The 26828-nt window shown below is 37.9% G+C and overlaps 1 protein-coding gene across 1 annotated transcript in view; it reads right to left on the bottom strand.

Annotated features, from left to right (window-relative positions):
• SPEF2 (sperm flagellar and cilia associated 2) overlaps nucleotides 1-26828 on the bottom strand; it is a 198216-nt gene that overhangs the window by 127018 nt on the left and 44370 nt on the right. The window contains exons 8-10 of the mRNA XM_017878302.1: nucleotides 23283-23471; nucleotides 15082-15269; nucleotides 10822-10990 (exon numbers count right to left, since the gene is read on the bottom strand). Coding sequence (XP_017733791.1) covers nucleotides 10822-10990; nucleotides 15082-15269; nucleotides 23283-23471 — 546 coding nt within the window. The remainder of the gene's footprint in view (nucleotides 1-10821; nucleotides 10991-15081; nucleotides 15270-23282; nucleotides 23472-26828) is intronic.

The raw sequence follows: 26828 nt of genomic DNA on the forward strand, positions 1-26828 counted from the left end.
CAAGGACATAATCACTGTTCACTGCAAGCTCCGTCTCCCGGGTTCACACCATTCTCCTGCCTGAGCCTTCTGAGTAGCTGGGACTACAGGTGCCTGCCACCACACCCAGCTATGTTTTTTTTTTTTTTTTTTTTTGTATTTTAGTAGAGACAGGGTTTCACCGTGTTAGTCAGGATGGTCTCGATCTCCTGACCTTGTGATCCGCCCACCTCGGCCTCCCAAAGTGATGGGATTACAGACTTGAGCCATCGTGCCTGGCCGTAATTCTTAATTTTATACTAACAGTGACTCAACTCAGAGAGTTAGAGAGTCAAAGTATATTTTTAAAGTAATATAATTCTCAGTATAATTTCTCATAATTGGTCATAATTAATTTAAAGACCAGCTCACTCATATGCTAGATTTTATTTGTATTATTAGATTTTAGTTATTGGTTACCTATTTTCTAGTATTTTGGAAAACTGTATTTTGTACAATTGCTGTTCTTAAATTTTTTTATCATGTGAATCTCTAAAAACTCTTATCAACAGGTACATTATTATTATTCAACATGCAATAAAATTTTAGGATTATTGGAAAATAGACAAATTAATAGTTAAATTGTATCCAGAAAAAAAAAAAAAGTATTAGTGAGTGAGAGGTTAGGTAATTTATTAACTCAAGCCCAAACCCTTGGGCAGAAAATAATATCTTAACCAGGGACAAGCCGATTGCCCATTTATAGTATTTTAAATTTTAAATTGTTGCACAGTCTACATGTTTCCGTTGGAAGATTGTTAGAAATAACCAAGATTGATATCTTCAGAGATTACTGAAAAAGTCTGGATGCTGGAAGTGACTCTTAGTTAAGGACACCCAAACACACTTCATAAGCTTAGTTTGGTCTACAGGCTTGAAATTTAATGAAGCCATGGAAAAAATACAAAGATAGAAGAATCTAAGCTCACAGCTCATAGGGTTAGGTCCGTTTTGCGCTAATACCTTAAAATCAACTGATGCCTACTCATACTTCACAAATCAACTGAATTTCATCCCTTCCAATGTGTCCCATAACCTCCTACTCTTATCCACACAGCATCATTCTCTGGAATGGTTTTTCTCTCATCCCTACTAAACTATGAACACTGGGAGGGAAGGATCTCTGTCTTATTTAACTTTATATCTTCAACACCTAAAACAGTGCTGGTAGAAGTAGACACTCAATAGATATCTATTTATTGAATGAATGAATCAATCAGTACTATAGGCTCAATATATGTGAACGGAATAAGTGAGTGACTAAATTGAAATTCAATTTTAGTGATTTTAACTAAGTACAAAGATGACTTAGGCCTCCAGATAAGATAGGCATAACCCAAAACTAGGGACAAGATCAGAAAGTATAATCCTCATAGACAGAAACTAGCAAAAATCCACATACCACGCGTGAAATTAGCTAATATAGTAAGCATCTCCCGAAGTAAAAACCTGCAGTATGATTTAAAGTGTGCATTTCTGTTAAATTAAGGCGTCTCTTTTTTTTTGTCAGCAAAAGCATTTCATTTAAGATGCAATATATGAAAACAATTCATTAATTTGGGTCTTTCTAACAAACTATGCCAGAGACTTAACAGGGAGGAGAGAGGTGTTGTAATGCCATTTTAGGTATAAAACAAATTAAAGTATTTCAATTTTCTGATGTTTTATCTCAGAGGAAAGATGGAGGACAAGTCTTAATTTTTTAAATAGAAATATCCCTAAATCACCTAAAACAAATGGGTAACATCATTTAGGGTAAAATAAATCCCTTGAGAACATTGACTATATTCACATTACCAAAAATCCTATGGTTGAAAATAGTTTTTCCAAGTGAATCCATGTTTGGGAAGAGATCTGTCACACTTGAACATAGTAGCAATAGATTAGAACTGGTCAGAAATTCAAATAAGCAGCCTGCAAGATGCCAGAAAACTAGACAGGAAAGAAGTCAGGTTTAAAACAGTCAGGAGCTGGCAGGTCCTAAAGATCCAAGCTGGGCTGAGTCCAGGGTCCTGGAGTGGGAAAGAACAGCCCATGTCAATGGGTAGGTACAATCTGCTCTATGGCAGAAGCTGTTTGTGACCTGGTTAATTTTGTATTCCTAACTAGGTATTTGCTTTGGGTCTCCTAGACTAGTATGAGCCAGCTGTGTTCCACATGACTGGCAGATGAGAAAAACAAGCTGCAGATGTTCTAGCTCTATTTGTGGCAATTGCCTAGAACCTCCTCACTTTGCTTCCAAGCCTTTAATGTGTGTCCTGTTCTGTTCTAGTTCTGCCTAGCTTCCAACCTGCCAGCTTTGTTTTCATTTTCTAGTCTGGTTCTCACCCAATCTCAGTTTCCATCACTGGCATGCTCAAAGGACTTGGCTTGATCCCACCTCTGTCTCTTCCTGTTTCTGGCCACATCAGGGAAATTATCTTGACTGTCTTGGTTCCAGTTCTAAGAATTAAACCCCTGGCACTGTATCTCCTAGCTGACCTTCCGGCTGTGTCTGTCCTGGTCTCCTACCACAGGGAATAAAATATTACAGAAGTATACCTATTGCTAGGGTAGAATGAAAAGTCTAGTGGCTATATTTCAGTTACTGTGCCTGGGGAATATGGCACTCAGAATGAAGCCATACTCCATGGGAAAGTAATAAGGTAACACTTTGACTTTTAGAGCCTCTGCTGTCATCTCTTCCAGGACTTTCTGTCCTCCAACTACCCCCAAACCCTGAGGAAATCTGGAAGAACTGCCTGAATTTTATTCAGACTTAAACATTTATAATAACTTACCAGGTTTCTTAGAAGAGGCAGAAAGTGTGGTTATTTATCTTCCCTAAGGGGAGTTCAGCTGTGTAATCTGGCATCCCCACAGGGTTTCTTGAACACTGTATGGGACCTATTTGATAGCCATGTGACAGTGGAAAAGATTGATGCTGCCACATACTGCCTTAGATAAAAAGGCAGAGAGAAGAGAGGATGATTAGCTGAAGGGCAGCTGAATTCTGTCTTTTTATCCAGGAGCTGCCAGGAAATGGGCTCTGTGTTGGGGCCCAGTTTCAAGGACTTAGAACAACTTTGGAAGATGAATTGACCCTGTTATGTGAGCCTGGAAGCCTTGTTAGGTCACTTGACCTCCAGTCAGGTCAGCATATGGTTAGCTACCTGGACACATCTTTCTACCAGACACTCTGGCCTTCAGATTCCAGAGGAGCCAGTGGGCAGGGGTGTCTATCTTTCACTGACATTGGCAGGGTGGGTGCACCTCTAGAGAGAAGGTCATATCTATTGCCAGGAAATGCAGAGTCTGCACTATCAAGGGAAAGGCAGAGGTTAGCTCAACTTCATCTGCCATGTGGAGCCCCATGCTGAGCTGAACAGTGTTCTGGCTAGAAGCAGACTGTGGGTGGCCAATGCCTTGCCTATGGATCCATACCATGGTTAATTCTGGATCATCAGGAAATCTAATGAATTTGACCTGATTCAATAATGCCTTTCACTCAGTAATCTGGTCACTTCTGTTGCAGGAGTAGCCTTCCTCAGTCTGCCCTAATCTAATGGTACGAAAACAGGCATTTTTAATTTTAGCCTATTGCAAAAGAAGACCAAGGGCAGTAGACTGCATCTACCTTATGCTTGGTTTTGGAGGGAAATTTACATTGGCCACAGTCAGTTACTCAGTGTGTGACAGTGGTCACTGTCAAGGCCTGCAGACCCACACTGGAGAGAGCCTGGCACCTCAGGATGCAATCCAATCACTCCAGCTTGTCACATATTCAGAAGCTCAGAAAGCTCAGCAGTGACAGGTTTATTTTTTAGAAACACTGAGCTACAAATTAATAATATATCAAGCAGCCAGAATCACTGGGCTGACTGCAGGTCTGATTACCATAGGTAACTGACACTAAGCCATTATGGGAGATCCTCTCTGTTAAAAACTTACATTTCAGTGCTGCTGAAATTCAGTCAGCAGATGCAAACAATGGGTAGGGGCTTCTGCTTAGCACTCTGATTTCTAGCTGTGCTCGAAGTGACTCACTCAGGAGATCAGTGGAAAAGTACTTCAGTCACCCCAAAATGATAGGTTCCTACTCCTTGTTCCATTCTCTATTCCTGGGAAGCCACCATGGCCCTTCCAAGGCATTGAATGTGGCACACTGAGAATTACAGCAGCCCAGTGCTTTTCAAAACACAATTGCCTAGGTCAAACAAACAAACAAAAAATAAGACTCTAAGGTCACTGTATTGCTCCCCAAGTGACCTTGAGACTGAATTACCCTGGACTTCATATCAGATTTCTCCCTGTTCTGGGGCCACCAAACAATTCTAGTGGTGGTGGCTATCCTTATCAAAACAGTAAATGTCATTCCCCAACTGCTTAAACTATGCTCTATTCATCAGGGAGTGGCAGCCTACCTCAGGATCACTTTTATAGTACTTTCCATGGTCTTACTATTTAAAGAAACTTTTCCAGAAGCATCTACATCTGAATTCACCTGTCTACTGCTATTACCTAGCCAGGGATAGTAAGAAAGATAGATTTGGTTGGAATTTCTCTGGTGTCACAAAATACATAGGCATTATGACTTGTTCTGCCTATCTGGTAACTGCAAAATTCACACAGTATTTTTTCACATGGAATACCCTCTTCTATAATGACTATTACCACCCTCTTTATTTCACTGCTAAGATTAATACCTCAAAGAGGTATAAGCCACCCCCAAAAAGCTTAGAGGTGACACCGACCAATGTGTCAAAGACTACTATAGGCCCGCTGTACCAAATATGGCTGACAATTCCTGACAATGGACAGGAGTGGTGGCATTGGGGGTCTTTTAGGTGGGAGAGTTTATGGTTCTCAGTCCTACACATCTGAGCCAAATTAAAAATTAAACACTTTCTTGGATCCATTCAAGTTTTCAAGATTACAAATCCCATTGTGTCCTTCCTATATTTATCTGTTAAGACATTGCTTTAAAATTTTTTTTTTCTTTTGAGACAGAGTCTTGCTCTGTCACCCAGGCGGGAGTGCAGTGGCACGATTTTGGCTCATTGCAACCTCCGACTCCCGGGTTCAAGGGATTCTTGTTCCTTAGCCTCCCAAGTAGCTGGAATTACAGGTGCCCACCAAAATGCCCAGCTAATTTTTGTATTTTTAGGAGAGACAGGGTTTCACCATGTTGGCCAGTTTGGCCTTGAACTCCTGATCTCAAGTGATCTGCCTGCCTTGGCCTCCCAAAGTGCTGGGATTACAGGTGTGAGCTCCCGCATCCAGCCTATAGTTTTAACATTTAAAAGTTTATAGCCACTCTACAATCCTAGCTGGTAATTCCAAGGAATTGATTGAAGAGAAAGTGGGCTTGATGCATAGAAGCTGGCTCTTGTAGTAGCCAAAGTAGGTAGAGAACAAACCCAAAACTCTGTGAAGAAAGCCCAGAAAAGCCCTGACCACCTTCTGTTTCCCTGGTCCCACAGAGGAGGCAGCTTGGAAGAGGGTTGGCTTCTCTCTATGTGATCAAGAACAAATAAAAATGAGTGGTGGACAATCACTCTGATCTTATTCACGTCAGTCATCCAGGACTCCTCTCTTTGGCTTTGTCCTTCTCACATCCCATTCCACTTCTATCTGGCTACCAACATTTGGAAACCATTTCTCAATTCTAGTCTAATGTCTTGAACTTGATATCTTAATTCAACTATTTCTACCATGGTCTTCAAATGAACTTACTTTATCTCCAGTGTTAATAATTTGAAGCCAAATACCCTTCACATGACCCAAGTTCATCTTCTATTTCTCCTATTCCATAGACACACGTCCCAGACCTCTATCAAGCCCTGTGAAATCCTTGGCCTACAACCATTAGAAAATAGCCTTGTTTCTTGGCAACCATGGACCTAGGGCAACTAGAGCCCTCTTTGAAAACCAATACACTGATGCTCTGCTCTGTAAGTTAGAATCAGTGTGTTTGATTACTACAGATAAGAAGCCTGGCTAACATGGTGAAACCCTATCTCTACTAAAAATACAAAAAATTAGCTGGGCGTGGTGGCGGGCGCCTGTAGTCCCAGCTACTGGGAAGGCTGAGGCAGGATGGCATGAACCTGGGAGGCAGAGCTTGCAGTGAGCCAAGATTGCGCCACTGCACTCCAGCCTGGGTGACAGGGTGAGACTCTGTCTCAAAAAAAAAAAAAAGAAAAAAAGAAAGTATCCTACCCAACCAAGATACAATGAGGCTTAGTCTAAAAAAGCCATTTAGATAGCCTTACCATTAGTGAAGGAATCTGGGGAGTTAGAAGTAAAACTGTAAACAAATGGAGAAAAGAAAATGTAGGTATGAAATGGCACATTCTTAAAAAGTAAACTAGAATGATATGAGAATATTCCTTTCAACATCAAACTTCCTTCCCAGCTCCTTTCTATTTTGGAGGCTGATCATGATTCTTATTGCCTATCTTGAGAAATGTTTGTATTTTAGGAAGTACTGGTGTCTTAATTCAAAGGACTGATATTATGAGGCATTGAGTGCAATGACAGGCAGAATTTTTACAATAGAATAGCCTTAGAGAATATCTCAGCCTTCATCATATAAGCAAGTGCTTACTCTGTCCACTTAGAGGTCAGCTGTATTCCTCCATATCTGAAAATAAAAGATGAAACCATCATATTTTTCAGGGCCCTCCAGTACTACACAATGCAATTATATATATTTATATTAAAATGACTAATTAAAATAGAATTAATGCTCAGGTTCATCAATAGAAGCATCTTCATAGTCAAAAGACAAGAAAATTTAAGACTTCTTGGCAAGAAACAGAAGAGGCCATAAAACAAGCAACTTCATGTGAAATTAAAAGTTCCTATACTTTATTAGTAAGTTTCCATATTGCGACATTTTGTAAGTATCCTGAATAATGCATATATTATGGGCTGAATGTTTGTGTCTCCCCCAAATCCATATGTTGAAGCCCTAACCTCCAATGTGATGGTACTTGGAGGCTAGGCCTGTGGAATGCAATGAGGTTTAGATGAGGTCATGAGGGCGGGGCTCCCATGATGAGATTAGTTTCCTTATAAGAAGAAAAGAGACAAGAGCTCACTCCCTCTCTTTCTGCCCTGTGAGAACACAGCAGGAAGGCAGTCTTCTGTGAGCCAGGAAGAAAGCTCTCACTGGGGAGCCAAACTGGCTAACACCTTAATCTTGGGCTTCTCAGTCTCCAGAACTATGAAAAATCAATTCCTGTTGTTTAAACCACCCAATCTATGGTGTATTATTATAGCAGTCTGAGCTGATCAATGCAATGTATATGTTTTAAATGTAAAAAAGTTATCGATTCACATGCCCTTAACATTCATCTACTAAAATCTCTCTCTGTTCTTGGGTCAATGATCCAGGGATGTCTTTGGGCCAAACAATTCAGATGAGACAGGAAAACAACAGAACTCCATGGCCCATTTAGTCCCATATTTCTATTCTTTGGTGGAAAAAGACCTGGTGGAAATAAATGTTATTGTAAAAAAATTTGGGGATAGGTATCCATACATGTGCTGTAGTGACAGGCGTACAGATGTTAAAACATAATATATACAACCACATCTTAAAGTCTAGTTGATGGAAAATCATAGGCCAAAAATAATGTTAATAAAAATGTACATTATAACACACACTGTAGGGTTAACCCCATAACCACAACAAGCTCACCCGATCATGAACTTAAACAGTAATTTGCCATTAAAGGCAAAAAATAGCAGCAATTAAAAATCATGAACAACTTAAGACAACATGGATGATGTCCTGGAAATGAAATATCCTTCCTCCAAATTATAGAAATTCCAACTATCACTTGGTTGTGGGCATGCACAGTAGAGCTCTGAAAATGGTTAAGTGCTTTGTGGCAGGGACTTAGAAAAATCCAAATCTTGAGGAAACCATAGCCATGAGCTAATTTTAGTTTATGAACATTAAATTTTAGTAACTCTTAAACTCATTCAACTAGTAATCGCTAGTAAGCAGCTTATATAAAAGTGAAATGCTGTGAATTGCAACTCATTTGCTAGTAAGACCCATTGAAAGAATTTGCATTAGGGGGAATTTGAGGTTCACCGGCAGGCGTCCACTGCATGATTGAGAACCACTGGCTGCTGTGTGGGGCTGTGCTGCCAGCTGCACCAGAGGAACCGGGCCTCCTGGCTTAGCCTGCTATCTATGGTCCATTCGGCTTTCAGGGCCCTGCCTCACTCTCTACCAAATAACTCAATGTTGTTATGCTGCGGTAGTTGCCTAGGAACCCCAGAGAGGTCTGGCTGCTCCATGATGCTGTTCTTGCCTCTTTCCTGGGAGAGAGAAATGTTATTTCTAGCCACTGGGCTAGAGCTCCCTCATATTCAGTCATTCTCATATAAACAGAGTGTGATGATTTAGGAAATAACGTTAAGAAACAAGTGTCAAATTTTTGGCAGCTACATATGACATGTACATAAGCAAACATCTGTTTTAATTGCAATTTCTAGGTACAATATTTAAAAAGTTTAAGCATAATAGCTTATTCTAACAGAACATAGGCTTTTAAAAGCACAGACTCAAAACTGGGAACTGTCAGTTCTTTAAAGGTAGAGGGTATGGACATCAATTAAGTATGCTAAGAATATAAACTTTTTGAAGATTAGTTTATGAATAATACATTTGCTTGAACATAATGTTCATTATAATGTTATTGAACATTATTGAATATCATTATTGAATAACATTCAACATAATTTAAATGTTATATATAATGTTCATTATAAATAATGTTCAATAACATTATAATGAACATTGTTATGTTCAAGCAAATGTATTAATTTCTGAGTAATATATTTGCATTAAAACTCCTAAACAAATTTAATAATGACAAATGTGGACCACTGTTTCTTTTAGATAAGCCAGGATGCACTGCCCCTCTGCGTCTTGTGATAGACTATTTAAGCCAGATAATATATTTTACAAGTTGAAACATTTATTTTTTACTTGTATGTAGGAACATTTAGGACAAGTTCTTGAAGAGACCAACGGTCTAAAAATAAAGAATGACAGTATAATAGTTTATAGTACATCCTAAAACCTGTATATGGCATATTTTCCATTATGATATCAAAGAGAGCTTGTGAAAACATATTATAAATCCTAAGGTAATTTTCATTTCCAGAAAAACAGCAAAGTCAATACACAAAATAAAGTGCATTGCTAGATGATCACAAACTCCTAACAAAAGTTTACAATTTCCTGCAAAAAAAATGCATCATCTGATTCAGGATGTGGGTAAGACAAGCATGTTCCTGTGGTAACCATTTCTCATACAAGGAAAATAGCTAGAGAGACAAAAATCTTTGCTAAGTTGCAGCCTACTAGGTCTCCTGATTTGTAAGAGCAACAAGAATAGAGATTGAGCTGTTTAAGAAGTAATTTAGAAATAAACATTCAATGAACGAGTAAAGTCTGTCAAATAAAATGACTTTTAATTTACAATGGAAAGAAATACTTTAACACAGTTTGATACTGTCAAAGCATTTTATTACATGGCATTATACTTTAAGTGGATGTAATAGGTTTAGTATATTTTACAACCATACAAAACAAACATCCACATATATCTTTTAAGGTTCTAATCAATCCTTAATAATAATTCTCTTAGTGCTACAAATATAGATTCATTTAATTAAAATATAGTGTACATTTAATTTCTCATAATCTCATATTATTTCCTTATCTTTTAACCACAAGGTTATCTTCTTGTAATATTTACTTATTAGTGTTATTTTGCACTTTTCTTTGTTCATTGTAATTTATTCATTTTATTCACTCTTTGTTCCACAAATCTTTGTTGAGTATTTACTATCAGTGAGTAATTAGGTCAAATCATCTTTCCATAGATTTTTTTCATGTTGCACTTACTGAACTTCTGGGACTCATTTTGTAATTTTCTATTAAAAGCTTCACTCCTCATTCCATTGATGTTGATCCACTCAAAACTTCTATCCAAAAGCTATGAGTGTTACACCTTTACTTCTAAGGGTGAGATGGAGTGGGATGGGGAGAGTAGGATGGTGAGGAAAGAAATGGATATGTATTATATGGATCCAACATGAAGTGCACTCAGCTGTATTTAACTCATGTTATTTTAAATGAAGTAGGTATAGTAGTATTCCCTTTCCATAAATTGAAAAATGGAAATCTATTAGCCCTTAAGGAACTGGTCACCTAAGGTTGCACAGTTAGTAGTTGGCAATTTCAATAATGTAGCTGTAGTCTGTCTAATCTCAAAGGGTTTACAATAGTTCTTCTAAAAATCACAGTTGGCACCTGATACTTTTTATTTCAATCTTTGAAGAAAAGATTGTTTGAATCTATGCTATTCATAAAACCCAGACCTCCTCCTCTTTCATTTTGCCTGTAAAAAAATCTATTATTTAGATCGATTACAAAAGAAATAGATTTTAACAATGGTTTTTGAAGCCAAAGTAGACAGCCCATAGAAAGAAAAATGCTAATAAATAAATTAAAGCATTTAAAAAATTCTGAAATCTGTCTACTTAGACAATTACTATGCTTGATGTTTTTCCAGACCACTCCCCTAAGATTACTACTAACAATAGATAATAGCTTATGTATAGTTTAAGCAGCTAAAAAGTAGCACAAATATACAAATTAAAACAAGGGAAAATGCAAACAAAACATGCCTGTTTTTATTAGTAGAAATGAAATAAGGAATATCACAAAATTAATGTTAAAGACAAAGGATTTATTATGTAGCATTCTAATTATTTCATATCAGTAGGTACCTTATATTCTTCATAATCATTGGTATCTAGCAAGTCCCTTTTCTCCAGTTCTATAAGTTGTTCTCTTGAGGGGTTAGCAGGTAGTGTCTTAACAGAGGCTTGTTCATATATGGGTTTTGCATTAAAAAATAGTTCCTTCCAATCATGCATCAACTTATATGGAATCAGGCTATTGCACAAAGAAAAGGTAGAGATGAATCAATGGTTAGTCAAATAAAGATTTTAAACATTGGTATTTTTATTATATTTATGTAAATTAGCTCACTTTCATCAGACAAACAGAATTACTGAAAAATGATCTTAAAGGTTACCATATGTGCAATGACAATAAGACTAATATATATTAGATTTTTCTGTTACAAATTATTTACAAAATGTAAACCTAATGTTCTCTTAAAGGGGCCTTGAAAAGCACTCAGTTTGTTCATTTTGCACAGGAGGACACTGATACCAGAGCATTTAAATAATTTCCTAAGGTTGCATAGTAAGCTGACATCAGAGCCGAGAATTAAGGAACCTAAGTGTTCTGACTGTGCTCACTATTTTTAGAGATATTGTTCTGCTATGAAACAGTCAATAAAAAAGTATAAAGAACCTGTGGCATAAAATAACAATCATTCTTCAAACCCACTAAGTTCCAAACATTTTATTAGCCACTAGAAATATAATAGCAACTGGAATACCTGTCTTTAAATAGCAGACTCTGGGAAAGAAGGGCAAAAAATAGTTGCATAAATAAATGAAAGTTCTGAACAAGAATTATACAATAGGAAAGTATAACAGTATGACTCAACTTAACTTGTTGGTTCCAGGAAGGTCTCTTTAAAGAAATGACTGCCAAGCTGAGGCCTAAAGAATGCTTAGGAGGCAGCAAGGACAGAGTGATGGGAAAATTGTTTCAAGACAAGATGTGCGAAATGTCCTGACGTGATCACAAACAGTTGGACTAGAACTTGAAATTACAACTTAAAAAGTAGTATTTCATTCTGATTCATGCTACAACATGAATGGACCTTGAAGACATTATGCTACGTGAAATAAGCCAGACACAAAAAGGATGACTATTGTATTATTCCACTTATATAAGGTACCTAGAAGAAACAAATTCAGAGACATCAAGTTGGATAGAGATTATCAGCAGCTGGGGATTGGAGGGGATGAGGAGCTATTATTTAATGGGTACAGACCTAACAACTTTTCCTCTTTAAAAGGCTGTGTGTTCAGGGGTCTTGAACTCCTGACAAACCTCATATTCAGGTACTTCTCCGTTTTGCTTTCTCCACCACTTATTAGGGCTTTAAAAAGCCCCCAAATTACCTATTTCCTCCTAAAAACCTTTTAACATTCTCTTTCAATATGACTTACTATGACATCTGTAGACATTCTATGGCTTCATGATTGCAACCCACTAAAGTAGTCCATGTATTTTGAAAAAAAAACTGTAGAAGGAAAATACCTTAGCTATCTGACCTTTACCGTAAAATTCTTTTCACATTTAAGGATACGAGGATAGAAACAGATAAAATGGCAAAAGTAGGAACATTTTTAAAATAGCTTCTCTAGTCATACAGAATATTGGTCTCCATGTTCTTGCCAAACTTCTCCTTTTCCTCAAGATTCTGACCTTGCCACTCCCCACCTGATCCACTGAGGCTCCTGAATAAGAAAATCACCTGCTATGGCTTCTGGGGCCCTGAATACCTCCCTTGTTAGCTGACATTATTAAGATTTCATGCATATTTTTGGGCTAGCAATTCAGTTTTCTTAGAGGATTCAAATTCTGTCAGCTCACTTCAGATCAGCCTGATCTGGTGAAGCAATTATTAATTCAAAATAAAACAGTGAGGAAAAAATGCTATTATATAAAAAAAAAAGGGGGGGTGCTGCTTTAGAAGCAGTATGATACTTTCCATTTAAGAATGAGCTCTGTTGTCTTTATATAAGTTAGTCTGGAAATTCCAGCTATGTGGTCTGCTTTTTTTTTTTTTTTTTTTTGAAACAGAGTCTCACTCTGTCACCCAGCCTGGAGTGCAGTGGCGTGATCTCTGCTCACCGCAACCTCCTTCCCCTGTGTTCAAGCGATTCTGCTGCCTCAGCCCCTCGAGTGACTGGGATTACAGGCACCTGCCACCGTGCCTGGCTAATTTTTGTATTTTTAGTAGAGATGGGGTTTCACTATCTTGACCAGGCTGGTCTTGAACACCTGACTTCATGATCCACCCGCCTCAGCCTCCCAAAGTGCTGGGATTACCAGCGTGAGTCTGCTTTAGCTTATGTGAAAGGAAAATATCTTGGGCCGTTTCAAGCTGGGAACCACTCAGGCAAATCTGCCTCCCATTCTATTTAAGTCATCCCTTTGCTCACAGAGATAGATGCAAATTCTGATTGCCTTCTTTGGAAAGACTTACCAGAAACTCAAAAGAATGCAGCTTTCAGTCTCTCACCTATATGTGACCTGGAAGCCCCCAGTGGGTGGGCCTTGCTTTGAGCTGTCTCTGTCTTTCTAGATGGAACTAATATACTTACTTCTTGCATATTGATTGATGTCTCAGGTCTCCCTAAAATGTATAAAACCAAGCTGTGGCCTGACCACCTTGAGCACATGTTGTCAGGACTTCCTGAGGCTGTGTCACAGGTACGTCCTCAACCTTGGTAAAATAAACTTTCTAAGTAACTGAGACCTGTCTCAAGTTTTCAGGGTTCACACCTAGTAGTCTCTATGAATCATTTATCCCACTTTCATGTTATTCTGTTGCTATTTAGATATACTTTGATTTTTAAAATTAAACTTTCTATTTTGAGGTAATAGTACGTTCACATTAGGTGTAAGAAATAATATGGAGATCCATATACCCTTTACCCAGTGTCTCCTGATTATAATATTTTGCAAAACCACAGTACAATATCACCACCAGGATATTAACATTGACACAGTGAAGATACAGAACGTTCTATCACCACAGAACCCATCATGTTGCCCTTTCAGAGCCACACTCACTTCCCTCTCACCTCCACCCCATTCTTAGCCCCTGGCAATCACTAATCTGTTCTCAGTTTCTATAACTTTGCTATTTCAAGAATGTTATGTAAATGAAATCATAAAGCATGTAACATTTTGGCTTTTTTCCACTCAGCATAAGTATCTGGAGGTTCATCCAGATTGTGGCATGCATTAATAGTGTATTATTTTATATTTCTCAGCAATATTCCATGATATGGATGTATCATACTTTATTACCTATTGAGAGACATCTGAATTGTTATCAGTTTTAAGTTACTACAAATAAAGGTGATATAAACATTTCTATACAGATTTTTAGTGTGAATTTAAGTCTTAATTTCTCTAGGATAAACGCCCAGAAGTGTAATCGCTAGGTTGTATGGGATTTGCATATTCAGCTTTTTAAGAAATTGCCAAACTGTTTTCCAGAGGGGCTGTACCATTTCACATTCTCAGCAGCAATGAATTGGTGGTTTTCTCCAGATCCTTGTCAGTATTTGGTGTTCTCATTTTTTTTTTTTTAATTTTAGCCATTCTTATAGGAGTGTAATGATAAATCATTGTGATTTCAATTTGAATTTCTCTAACGACCGAGGATGAATTGTTTTACGTGTGTATTTGTCATCTGAAGATCCTCTTCAGTGAAATGTCTTTTCGTATCTTTTGCCTATTTTTGAACTGCCTTATTTTTTATTGTAGAGTTTTGAGAATACTTTATATATTCTAGATATTAGTCTTTTGTTGGATAGGCAGTTTGAAATATCTTCTCCTGTTCTATACATCCTTTCAGGTTTTTCAAAGCAAGAAGTTTTAATTTTGAAGAAGTCCAACTTATAAAGTTTTGTCTTTTGCAGAGCAAAACTTTTTAATTTTAATGAAGTCCAATTTGTCAAGTTTTCCTCTTATGGATCATGCTTTTGGTGTCAAGTCTAAGAACTTGTTGCCTAGTCATAGAGCCCAAAGATTGTCTCCCATTTTTTCCTCACAGTTTTATAGTACTATGTTTTACATTTAAGTCCATGATCCACTTTGAGTTAATTTTCATAAAAGGTATGGAAAAAGGCATGTAGGCATCTTAAATGAAAGTAGTCAGTGAGTAAGTCAAGTCAGTAATCAAGGTCTCCTGGACCCCACCTTTTAGTCTTTTCATGAATCATTTGTATCTCTCTTTACTTATCAGCTTAGTATCTACTTTACAATCTTATCCTTCCTCATTCTCTATCGTGTCTCTACTATGTTATTAAAAAAAAAATACTTACTTATTTGTCAACATTCGATAGTCTGCCACTTTAGTGGACAAATCAACTATTTGATCCAAAATTTCTGCACATATTGAATAATGCTTTTTATAACGAGCTTGAGCTCTTTCCACAGCAATCTGATCATGAAATCTCTTTTCTTTAAGGAACTGTTCTTCAAAATCAATCTTGGCTTGTTTTGCCAAAGCCTAAAAGGCAAAACATATTTTAAGTCACTAGAACTAAATCAAATAAAAATAATGTCATCATTTCAATAGCCAAAACGTCTTTCAGTAGAATGAAACCTCTTCTCACACCAGGAAAAAAATGAATCATGAATGAACACTTTTTTCTTAATACATTAGTACTGAGTATGATGGCAAAGACAATATTGGAAATATCCCACTCTCAGTTTATCTTATCAACAAAGCATAATACAGTGAGAAGTGATCTAACTAGGGAAAGCCCAATTTGGATTAATGAGGAATTAGATCTTAAGCCTTCAAAAAGAAGTCTTGAGTTCACTGGTTGCAAATAGGGATCAGACAGAAACAGGCAAGTCTGTGCCAGACCGTTAGCATAGCTGACCCCTCACTCCCACCTCCAGAGTGTCAATTTGGACACATTTGCTATAGTCATTGCCCTTTGTCTTTCAATGGGAGAGTTCTATAATACTGATTTATACTTAGAAAATATTTTAGAAAGTCCCTGATTATACTGGCTTGAGAATATAACGTATTTGCCAACATGTGTTAAATGTGTTAATTACAAACTCTCTATGGTTACAGCCTTAATAAGCTGATGGCATTAATTTGTAGGAACATCTATGTATGTAGAAAGCAATGAAACACTTAGCTTGTTATCGCTCTCTCCTTAGTGCACCATTATTTTGTTTAGGGAATCTTTTCTTCACACAAGGTACAAAGGCTGAACGCAGTCCAGCCAAGCTGAGGATAACATAATACTTAATTAGTGGGATTCAGATGACCCAATATTGCTTTTCAGATAGCTATGCCAGCTTCTTGAGAAATTTAGTTACATGCTAGCCTGCTCTAGGAAAAAGACTTGCCTCCTGTAACAACCCAGTGAGTATCAAACGGAAGTAAACTTGGGCTTTGGAGGAGCTATGGTCGAGTTCAAGCCCTAGATTTTATATAGAATTTAAGCACTAGCTGTGAGATCTTGGGCAAGTCATTAGTCTCCTTATGTCTCCATTTCCTCAAAGTCAGGATATTAAGAGTACTTAGTATACTCAGAAAAATTACCAAACCATCTCATCAAAACAAATATTTCCTATGATGATACTATTCATAAATGACTAGATGTGTGACAATGGATTGCTGTGTAAGGTCCACCATTTGTTTTGCTATTGCTATTTTATTTTGTGTGCTTATTTCATTTTTGTTGGGAAAGGGGTTAAGCTGGATGATCACTAAGGTCAATTCTGTACATTTGACAGATTCAGGAATTACACCAGAGTTTGTTATTCTTGTGTTATTCTGTATACCCTGTTTTCATGGAGAAAGAGTACAATTTAAGTACAAAGCTTTATGACATGATTCATGAAGTGAAGAATTCAGAGGAAAAATAAATCTAAGAGAGCAGAAATATCCGATGAGAATTTATGGAGAGAGTGACACAAAAATGGATTATGAGGTTGGTTTACTACAGAGTTCTCTGAAACACATGGAAATATTTAGGATGTGAGGAATAAAAACCTTTAAGGGAATGGTAGAATATTCCTACCAGTAATAGTATAGCTTTCAACCCTGGTTGCTGCCATTGCCTGTCTCCCCATATCCTTCTCTCTCTTCCTCCCTTCCCCGCTCCCTCCCTCCCTTCCTCTATTCCTCTCCCTTCCTTCATCCAGCTCAGTCTTCCTTCTCCTTTTCTATATCTACCATCAATCCTCTGCCAAAGCCACCACAATTTCCTGCCTCATTACAGCTAAATGGGTTGCAGCCATAAAAAAAGAAGGAGGAAAAGGAAAAAGGAAGCCTGTGGGAGGTAGTAAATCTCGGTGGTTATGAGCTTGGACTCTAAAATCTGATCAAGCTGGCCTTGCTCCCTGCTACACCGCTGAGAAGCTGTGTGACTTTAAGCCTTCTAGTCTTCAATTTCCTGATGTGTAAAATGTAAATAAGGATGGTATCCACTTATGGTCATTGCAAGAATTATTTTATACATGCTTGTAACAAACATAGTATAATGCTTGACTCAAAAGTAAAGCTCAAAAAACATTAAATATTATTGTATTTAATTAATTAATAATAATAGTAGCACAGAAATTTGAAATCAGGAACTGTCTTAATACAGAATACTTTTGCAGTTGCCTCAAAGGAAGAGATTAGCAGATTTAATCTAAAACAAAACAAAACCCTCAAAAAATTGAGAGGGAAAGAAAACACAAAGTTCTTCTCCCTTGTTTTCTTTCTCTCTCTCCTCCTTCCTTCCTTCCTCTTTCTTTCTCTCTCTCTCTCTCTCTCTCTCTCTCTCTCTCTCTCTCTTTCCTGTCTTTTTCCCCAAGATGGAGTCTTGCTCTGTCATCTAGACCTGGAGTGCAATGGGGCGATCTCAGCTCACTGCAACCTCCGCCTCCTGGGTTCAAGCAATTCTCCTGGCTCAGCCTCCCAAGTTGCTGGGATTACAGGTGCACGCCACCACCCCTGGCTAATTTTTGCATTTTTAGTAGAGATGGGGTTTCACCATGTTGGCCAGGCTGGTCTCGAAGTCTTGACCTCGTGATCCACCTGCCTTGGCCTCCCAAAGTAGTGGGATTACAGGTGTGAGCCATCATGCGCAGTCCTTCCTTCCTTCTTCCCTTCCTTCCTTCCTTCCTTCCTTCCTTCCTTCCTTCCTTCCTTCCTTCCTCTCTGTTCCTTCCTTTCTCCCTTTCTCTCTTTCTTTCCCTTCCTTCCTTCCTTCCTTCCTTCCTTCCCTTCCCTTCCCTCCCTTCCTTCCTTCCTTCCTTCCTTCCTTCCTTCCTTCCTTCCTTCCTTCCTTCCTTCCTTCCTTCCCTCTTGCCTTTCTTTCCCTCCCTTCTTTCCGTTCCTTTCCTTTCCTTCTTCCTTCCTTCCTTCCTTCCCTTCCTTCTTCCGTCCTTCCTTCCTTCCTTCCTTTCCTTCTTCCTTGTTTTTTTTTCTCTTTATTTCATGAGCAAGAGCAAATGTGGTCCTGCCCTCATGGACTTTACATGCCAGTGGGATAGGCAAACAGTCAAAGAGTCACACAAATACATGTGTAAGTACACACTATGACAAGTGTCATTAGAGCAAGACCGTGGGCTATGAGGCTGTATAACAGGGGCCTGACCTAGACAAGAAGGGGCATATGCATGGAGTTTTGAAAACAAGTATTAATTGGGTGAAGGCACTTGGAAAGAGGGGCAAAGTAGAAGAAATGACTTGTTCAAGGATCTCAGAGCAAACCAATGTGGCCAGAGTCCAGGCAATGAAGCGGGGCAATGAAGCCTCAGAGAGGATTATATGGGAGACCAAAAAAGGCTGGAGCAGCCTCCCCAAAGTTTCCTGTGCCACTGAGGGGACATGTGGGCTGCAGTAGCTGAGGTCTCAATAGGACTGGGCTTGCATCTGATGACTGTAGTGTTTCCAAGATGGCTTGGCCCTTATAACTTGGGGAATTGTACATTCTCTGTGTGCAGAGTTGGGGTGAAAGAGTACAACTTAGGGTTGACTTAAGGAACATACATAATGTTATATTCTTACACTCTCCAGTTTTTGGTCACCAATTCATAACCACTAAAAATGGATGAAGGAAACCACTGCAGCAGTAGTACTGCAGTAGAAACCAGGGATGGTAGTGTAGACATAGAGGAAAATGGACACAATGAAGAGAAATTTAATGCATGAAAATGATAGCACTTGGTGGATGTTTTGGGTATGGAAGAATAAGGGTGAAGCAATTTTCACATGGACCCTGAGGTTTCAGGCTTGTATAATTTGATAAATAATGACGCCATTTGTTGAGCTGTGGAACACTGAAAAAGACTAGTTGCATAGGAAAGGTCATACATTTGGCTTGGAACATGTTGAATATGAAGTGTCTCTGAGACATACGACCACAGATGTCAAGGAATACTAAAACTATGGCCCTTCATCTCAGAGGACAGAGGCATAACTGCATGGGTCATCTGTCTGTTGCAGTAAATACACCACCATGGTTGTGGATGCAGCTGTCTGAGAAGTAACATAGAAAAGAAAATAAGGCAGCCTAAGATGAAGCTTTGAGGAATCTGTCAATAAATGTTTTGATATAAAAGAACAATGAGCCTGTAAAGACAATGACCCTGCTCCTGAGAAGGAGCAGCCAAAGAAGTAGAAACAAAATCAGTATTTTCCACAGCAATACTTAATAGAAAGTAGCCATGGAATAGCAAATCAATACTATTAAAATAAGTAACACAAATATTATTAATAGTCTGTGAGCATAGTTAAAAAACCTTAAAGACCTTAATAGATTTAAAAGTAATTTTAGAACGTTCCACCTCCTCCCACTCTCAAATAATAATAAAAATGACAAGAACAATAAAATCTAAGGACAAAGCTGGAAACATCATGCTACCTGATTTCAAACTACACTATATTATACAGGGTTACAGTAATCAAAACACAAAAACAGACACATAGACCAATGGAACAGAATAGAGAACCCAGAAATAAGACTACACACCTCCAGTTATCAGATCTTCAACAAACCTTACAAATACAAGCAATGGTGAAAGGATTTCTCATTTGATAGATGGTGCTGGGAAAACTGGCTAGCCCTATGCAGAAGATAGAAACTAGACCCCTTCCTTACACCATATATGATAATTAACTCAAGATGGATTAAAGACTTAAATGTAAAACCCAAAGCCATAAAAACCTGGAAGACAACCTAAGTAATACCATTCAGGACATAAGCATGGGCAAATATTTCATGATGAATATGTCAAAAGCAATTGTAACAAAAGCAAAAATTGGCAAATGGGACCTAATTAAGCTAAAGAGCTTCTACACAGCAAAAGAAACTGTTAACAGAGTATACTGACAACCTACAGAATGGGAGAAAATTTTTACAAACTATGCATCTGACAAAGGTCTAATATCCAACATCTATAAGGAACTTAGACAAATTTACAAGAGAAAAACAAACAACCCCATTAAAAAGCGGGCAAATGACATGAACGGACACTTTGCAAAAGAAGACATACAAGCAGCTAACAAACACGTGAAAAAAAGCTTAACATCACTGACCATTAGATACATGCAAATCAAAACCATAATGAGATACCATCTCATACCAGTCAGAATGACTATTATCAAAAAGTCAAAAAACAACAGATGCTGGTGAGATTGTAGAGAAAAAGGAACAAGTTTACACTATAGGTAGAAGAGTAAAATAGTTCAACCATTGTGGAGGACAGTGTGGCAATTCCGCAAAGATCTAGAGGCAGAAATATCATTCAACCCAGCACTCCCATTACTGGGTATATACCCAAAGGAATACAAATCATTCTATTTTAAAGACACATGAATGCCTACATTCATTGCAACACTATTCACAATAGTAAAGACATGGAATCAACCTAAATGTCCATCAATGATAGACTGGATAAAGAAAATGTGGTATATATACACCATGGAATACTATGCAGCCATAAAAAGGAATGAGATCATATCCTTTTCAGGGACATGGATTGAGCTGGAGGCTATTATCCTCAGCAAACTAATGCAGGAATAGAAAACCAAATACTGCATGTTCTCACTTATAAGTGGAAGCTAAATGATGAGAACACATGGACACACAGAGGGGAACAACAACACTGGGACCTTTCAGAGGGTGGTGGGTGGGAGGAAAGAGAGTATCAGGCAAAATAACTAATGGGCACTAGCCTTAATATCTGGGTGATGAAATAGTCTGTACAACAAATCCCCATGACTCACATTTACCTATGTAACAAACCTGCACTTATACCCCTGAACTTAAAATAAAAGTTAAGCAAGTATATATACACACACACATATATGTATATATACACACACATATATACATACACATATATGTATATATGTATATATGTGTATATATACATATATATGTGGTGAGCATATATATACATATATGTATATATGTATACATACATATATACACACGTGTGTGTGTATATATATATAAAACCCTCCTTTATTCACATAAAAAAAGTAGTAGAATGATAATGCTCTAGGGAATAAAATGGATTTTGTTTAGTCAGTGAATGATACTGGATAGATGAGGTGACTGTTAATTTGGCAAAGTGAATTAAACATTTATTGATTTATTTATTCAGCTTCTACTTATGCACCAGCCACTGTTGGTGGAGAGTTGATAAACTCAACATGTACGGATGAAAGTCATAAAATCCAAACATCTCTAAGGGAGAGATGCCAAGGAACTAGATAGTTCGCTGTTGGAAAAGTAATCATGTGAGAGGAAGAAATACAATTTTTTCAGGTACTTCAGAAACTCACAATTTAGGTCTCTGAGGCTTTAGCAGGCCCAACTGTTCCAGTCCTCTGAAGTTAGTTCAACCCCAGTTTAGGAAAGAATAGATGATCCTTATCACCATGAGACCAGTCCAGCTAAACATACTTTGTTATTTAGCTGAGTTTGTGAAATAAACATATTTTTCAAATAGACACTTAGAAAGATAAACACATCATTTCTAATGCAAGTAAATGCCACTCAATCTAGTCAAGTCTATTTTTGCCAAAGAAGAGAGATGAAACAATCATCCAGATAACTCAGCTCTTGAAGACAAAGAAGACATTGAGGTCAGCATTCATTCAGCTCAAATTCATGGGGTATGGCTCCCTCTCCCCATTCTATACCCACCATTTAGGCTATGCCTGTTCCACAAAGGCAAAAGCAACACTCTCCTCACTGCAAAATATGCTACTTTCCAACTGATATTTCTAAAACTTGCAAAATTTTGGCAAAAGTTACATTGCACTTACATGGGGTATCGCAATGGAAGCTATGAAGCTAGTAAATAAAACACTGCCCTCCTGTTTTCTTTAAGGTTTCTCTTCTGCCCAGTCTGGTTTTGTGAATATTTTATGACAGTAAAGACAGGCTGTCTAAAACACCACTCACATGAGTTCTCTTTAATCAAATGTGGACTAAAGGATTAAATAAATCTGAAACATCCCCAATAGGAAGTAGACAAGAAGTAATCCATATACTCCATCAATAAAATCAATCTATTTTTGTTACTGGAACCTACATACACATAAAGTTTGGGACAAAAATAATCTATTAAATAATTAAAAGATAGGATATTTTGATTTTCAGAGTTGTAAAAGTGCCAAGACACAACGATACCACAGTACCAAAAAGCACAGCTAGCAGCCCAGATCCGAGTTTCTGTATACAATTCTCAACTACAGTGCACCAGAGTACCCTAGATAAAGCACTTATTCTCATTCTGAGGAAGGAATAGCACAATATGGGCCTGAGGAATCTCTTTTTTCTTTTCCAGAAGGCAAGGAATTGTTGATTAAAGACTAATGATGTCCAGTTGAAAGGAAGCAGCTTAAAAGTTCTCTCACTGCCCGAGGATATTCACCTAGAATAACCAATACCAATGCCTACTCTAGTAAACTTAGTGAACTTTTAAAGAAAAAAAAAAAAGTATCTAAAAAAAAAAAAAAGTAATGACTCAAGGAATTGAAAGTTAGACTATCACCATTTTTTTTGGCAGCACACTTTATACTTGAAGAAAAGAGAGTGACATATTTAAGATAGTCAAGGAAACAAAGTGTGAACTAACCATTTTATATACAGTCAACTTACAATCAAGTATAAAAGGCACACAGTGTTACCAATATATAAGAACTCAGGGAATATGGTTTCCATGAGCCCCCTGAGAAATCTTGAGAAAGAGCTTCAGACAATCAAAATGACTAGAGAGACATGGACATTAGGGTTGGTGGTGAGCATTAAGTACTTAGCTACTTGTAGAATCAAGGCTAAAAGAAGACAGTATAGTACTAGGTAGTGCCTATATGCCCTATTGATGGAGTTACACAAAAATAAAAATTGGCAGATAATAGGCTGATCATATAAAAAAAAAATCAACTCTTATTAGATGATCGGCAACAAAATATAGCTTTGTTTACCATGACTTGGTAGAAAGGATCAAAAGTAACCTTAGAAAGATTTCTAAGGGAGATAGTATTTACCGCTTCTCTATCAAGAGCATCCTGGAAATCTTTAAGTCGTCTTTCCTCATGTTGTTTTTCTCTGAAAATTCTGTTTTGCCATAAAACTTCCTTTTCATGCCGAACATGCATGAGCTGTACGGCAATCCTGCGCTCCTGCTGGGACTGCCGCATCAGCCGGTTAATCAGCTGTTCCTCCCGATAAGCCTCCTGAAAATACCAGGGGAGTTATTTGTTAAAGTGATGTCCAAATTTCCCACTGAGCTATGAAGCCTATACATAAACAATATACAAAAGGTATAATGTTCATCTAAATAATTTCTGTCATTTGATTTAATTTGAAGACGGCAAAAAAAAAAATCAAGTTATGAAATGAGGATTTCCAACAAAAATTGGTGTTTAGAAACATTATGGCTTTGCAATTCACAATTACTTTAAACAAATTATTATTCAAAACATTATTCATTATTCATTCAAAACATTATTAAAAATAAATTAGGTGTGTTTTTTTTGTCATAGTTTTAAAAACAAGCAAATAGCTAATGGATACTAGGCTTAATATCTGGGTGACAAAACAAACTGTACAACAAACCGCTATAACATGAGTTTACCTGTACAACAAACCTGCACATGTACCCCTGAATTTAAAATAGAAGTTAAAAAAAAGTGCTATAACTCTAAATTTAAAAGCATGTTTTCAGAAGGTTGGGATTATGTTATACGCATTTTAACATAACTACTAGTTGTAGAACAAATGCAGGTATTGTCAGCTGAAGACTGCAGATTGGATTAGTTCCCACTGAAGATATTGCAATACCATCGTGAGGAAAAGCTATTAAAACAAACTGACAGAATGGGAAGCCTGGAGAAGAGGCTGGGGAAATGACCTACTGCTGATCTTAGAAAATCTGAGTGGTCATCATCTGAAAGAAAAACTAGATGTATTCTTGGCAGTTTGAGGAGAATAGAAGGGTGACCAGTAAATGAACAGTGGAAAAAAAAACATTAAACTGAGAATCAGAGGACCTGGTCATCATAATAGGCTGGGTGGCCTTGGGCAATTAACTCAGCTTCTTGGGTTTATTTCTCGTCAGGTAAAATGATGGGTTTAGATGGAAGATGATATCCAAGGCCCCATCAGGCTCTCTTACTCTTTCGAAACAGAGACATCATGTGGAAAGGGGAGGTATCTATAGTACTCAATAGGGAAGACAGAAAGATATCTAGAGACTGGAGGAACTTACTCTAGTCTACAACCACTACCTAATTTTCCAAAGATGCCCAAGCAGCTCTATAGAGGAATAGGGCACTGCAAAAAAGACCTGACAGCTAAGTATTCAAGGGTCTTCTAGTTAAGAAGTAAGGGAAGGGCCTGGCGTTCAAATGCCAGTTCCAAAGAAATGGCATAGAAAAGATTCTTAGAAGGCAGAGCTAACTGACTTGGGGCAAAACTTAATTGGCCAAGATACTAGCCAAATGACCACAGAACCAGGTGGGAGTCAAACTGTGTTCCCAGTATGAATACACTTAAATGCCTATGAAGTACTTTAACTCAACAAGCCCAAAACTCAACTCACTAACTCAACTTCAGACCTGGTCCTCTCCCTATATTTCCCCATCTCGGTTGATGATCCTATGATAATCCACTCTGTGATCTAAGACATTAGGGTCATCCTAAGTTCATTCCTCTTTCATCACTCCTAATACTCAATTGTTCAAAAAGTAGTCTAGCATACCTCCTAAGCATGTTTTTAAACCACCACCCCCCAATCCATTCCATACCCACTGACACCAGCTCTATCTTGAACAACATCAGCCCCTCCCTACCAATCCTTTTCTTACCATCCCCACTCTCAAAATCTATCCCCTAAAAAGTCAGATTGATTTTTATAACTTTAATATCATCATTTAATTCACATAATTCCACGTATTTATGAATCAGTAGGCAAGATATCAACTTAAGCACAGGTCTCTGGTTCTCTCTTCACCAGCCAAAGTGAAACAGGAATACCTAAATTCCAGGGAGAAACTGGAACAACTTGAAAGCTAGGGAAGATATTTTGAGGCATTTCTGAGAGATTAAGTACAAATGGCACCAGAAGAAAACATTCAGGGCTGACATGGGATTTATGTTATGCTTGTGAAAAGCAGCAGGTAACTGAAGGAAGTAGAAGAATTCCTAGCCCTGACATACACCATTTTTCCTTTGGAGGAGAGGATAATGGATGGAAAAACCAGCCATTGTACACATAAGAATTTCCCATTCCACCACCGTGGACCAGCATCTCTTGTGTCAGCTGCACAGGAGCCTGGGCTCACTACATTCCATAGGAAGGAGGTGGTAGGAATGGAGGGAATGCAACATATGCATCAGGCCTGGTTCTAGGAATAGCAGCTTCCCCACACACACAAAAGAGGCAGCACAAGATGAGGTTCCTGTGATGGAAATATACAGAGCCCTGACTCTTTTTTAGGTCCCTTAGGTTGCTGGATTTCCAAACTGGTAAATATACCTCCAACTCTAGTTTTGAAAATTCAGTGTTAATAGCATCCTAGTGGAAAGTGAGGAAATCCAGAAAGAATTCATCTACTCCATTTTCCAGGCAAACACCAGGCCTAGATTACAAGCAGGAAAATAGTAAGAAAAAACCTTGCAGGCAACACACAAGTGCTTTGGAACATACATCGAAGTGTGTCCAAAATGTCATTGCTACATGATGACACTTGGAATGGGTAGTTTTTTTTTATTTATTTTTTTATTTTTTTTGAGACAGAGTCTCGCTCTGTCGCCCAGGCTGGAATGCAGTGGCCGGATCTCAGCTAACTGCAAGCTCCGCCTCCCAGGTTTATGCCATTCTCCTGCCTCAGCCTCCCGAGTAGCTGGGACTACAAGAGCCTGACACCTCGCCCGGCTAGTTTTTTGTATTTTTTTTTTTTTTTCAGTAGAGACGGGGTTTCACCGTGTTAGCCAGGATGGTCTCAATCTCCTGATTTCGTGATCTGCCCGTCTCGGCCTGGGTAGTTATTTTAAAATAAACTTTTTGATTATCTAGTTTTCATAATTTGAAATTCTTCCAATTAAAAGGAGATAATCAAACTGATTGAATAAAGATATAATTTGAAGAAATCTGAATATGAAGAAATAACTTTCTAGCACAAAGACATGTCCAGAGCTATTTTTTTTGAACTTTCACTAAGAAAGAGTGGAATCCATGAATAAATTTCACTTCTTCATATTTGTGTGAAGCCTTTATTTCCTTTCAGTGAACAAGCAGACCAGACGTGGGCAGGTGAATAAAAGCATCTTCAAATGGTCTTTGTAGACATGCAGATTTGTCCTATTTACATTCACAACTGAAATCACCGTCCACCCCAAGTTTGTTCCTTTCATCATCTTCCATATCTCAGCAAATTACATGTCCAGCCATCCAGGTGCCCAACCTAGAAATCCAGCTTTTCATCCTACTTCTTCACTTTCCCATGTCTAATGAATCATTAAGTCCTAATGATTTTACCTTTAAAATAGCTCTTAAAGCTACTTCTCTCAATTCCTATTGCCACTATACT

This window comes from Rhinopithecus bieti, unplaced genomic scaffold, assembly GCF_001698545.2.
Source record: "Rhinopithecus bieti isolate Rb0 unplaced genomic scaffold, ASM169854v2 scaffold_11655, whole genome shotgun sequence".
NCBI lineage: Eukaryota > Metazoa > Chordata > Mammalia > Primates > Cercopithecidae > Rhinopithecus > Rhinopithecus bieti.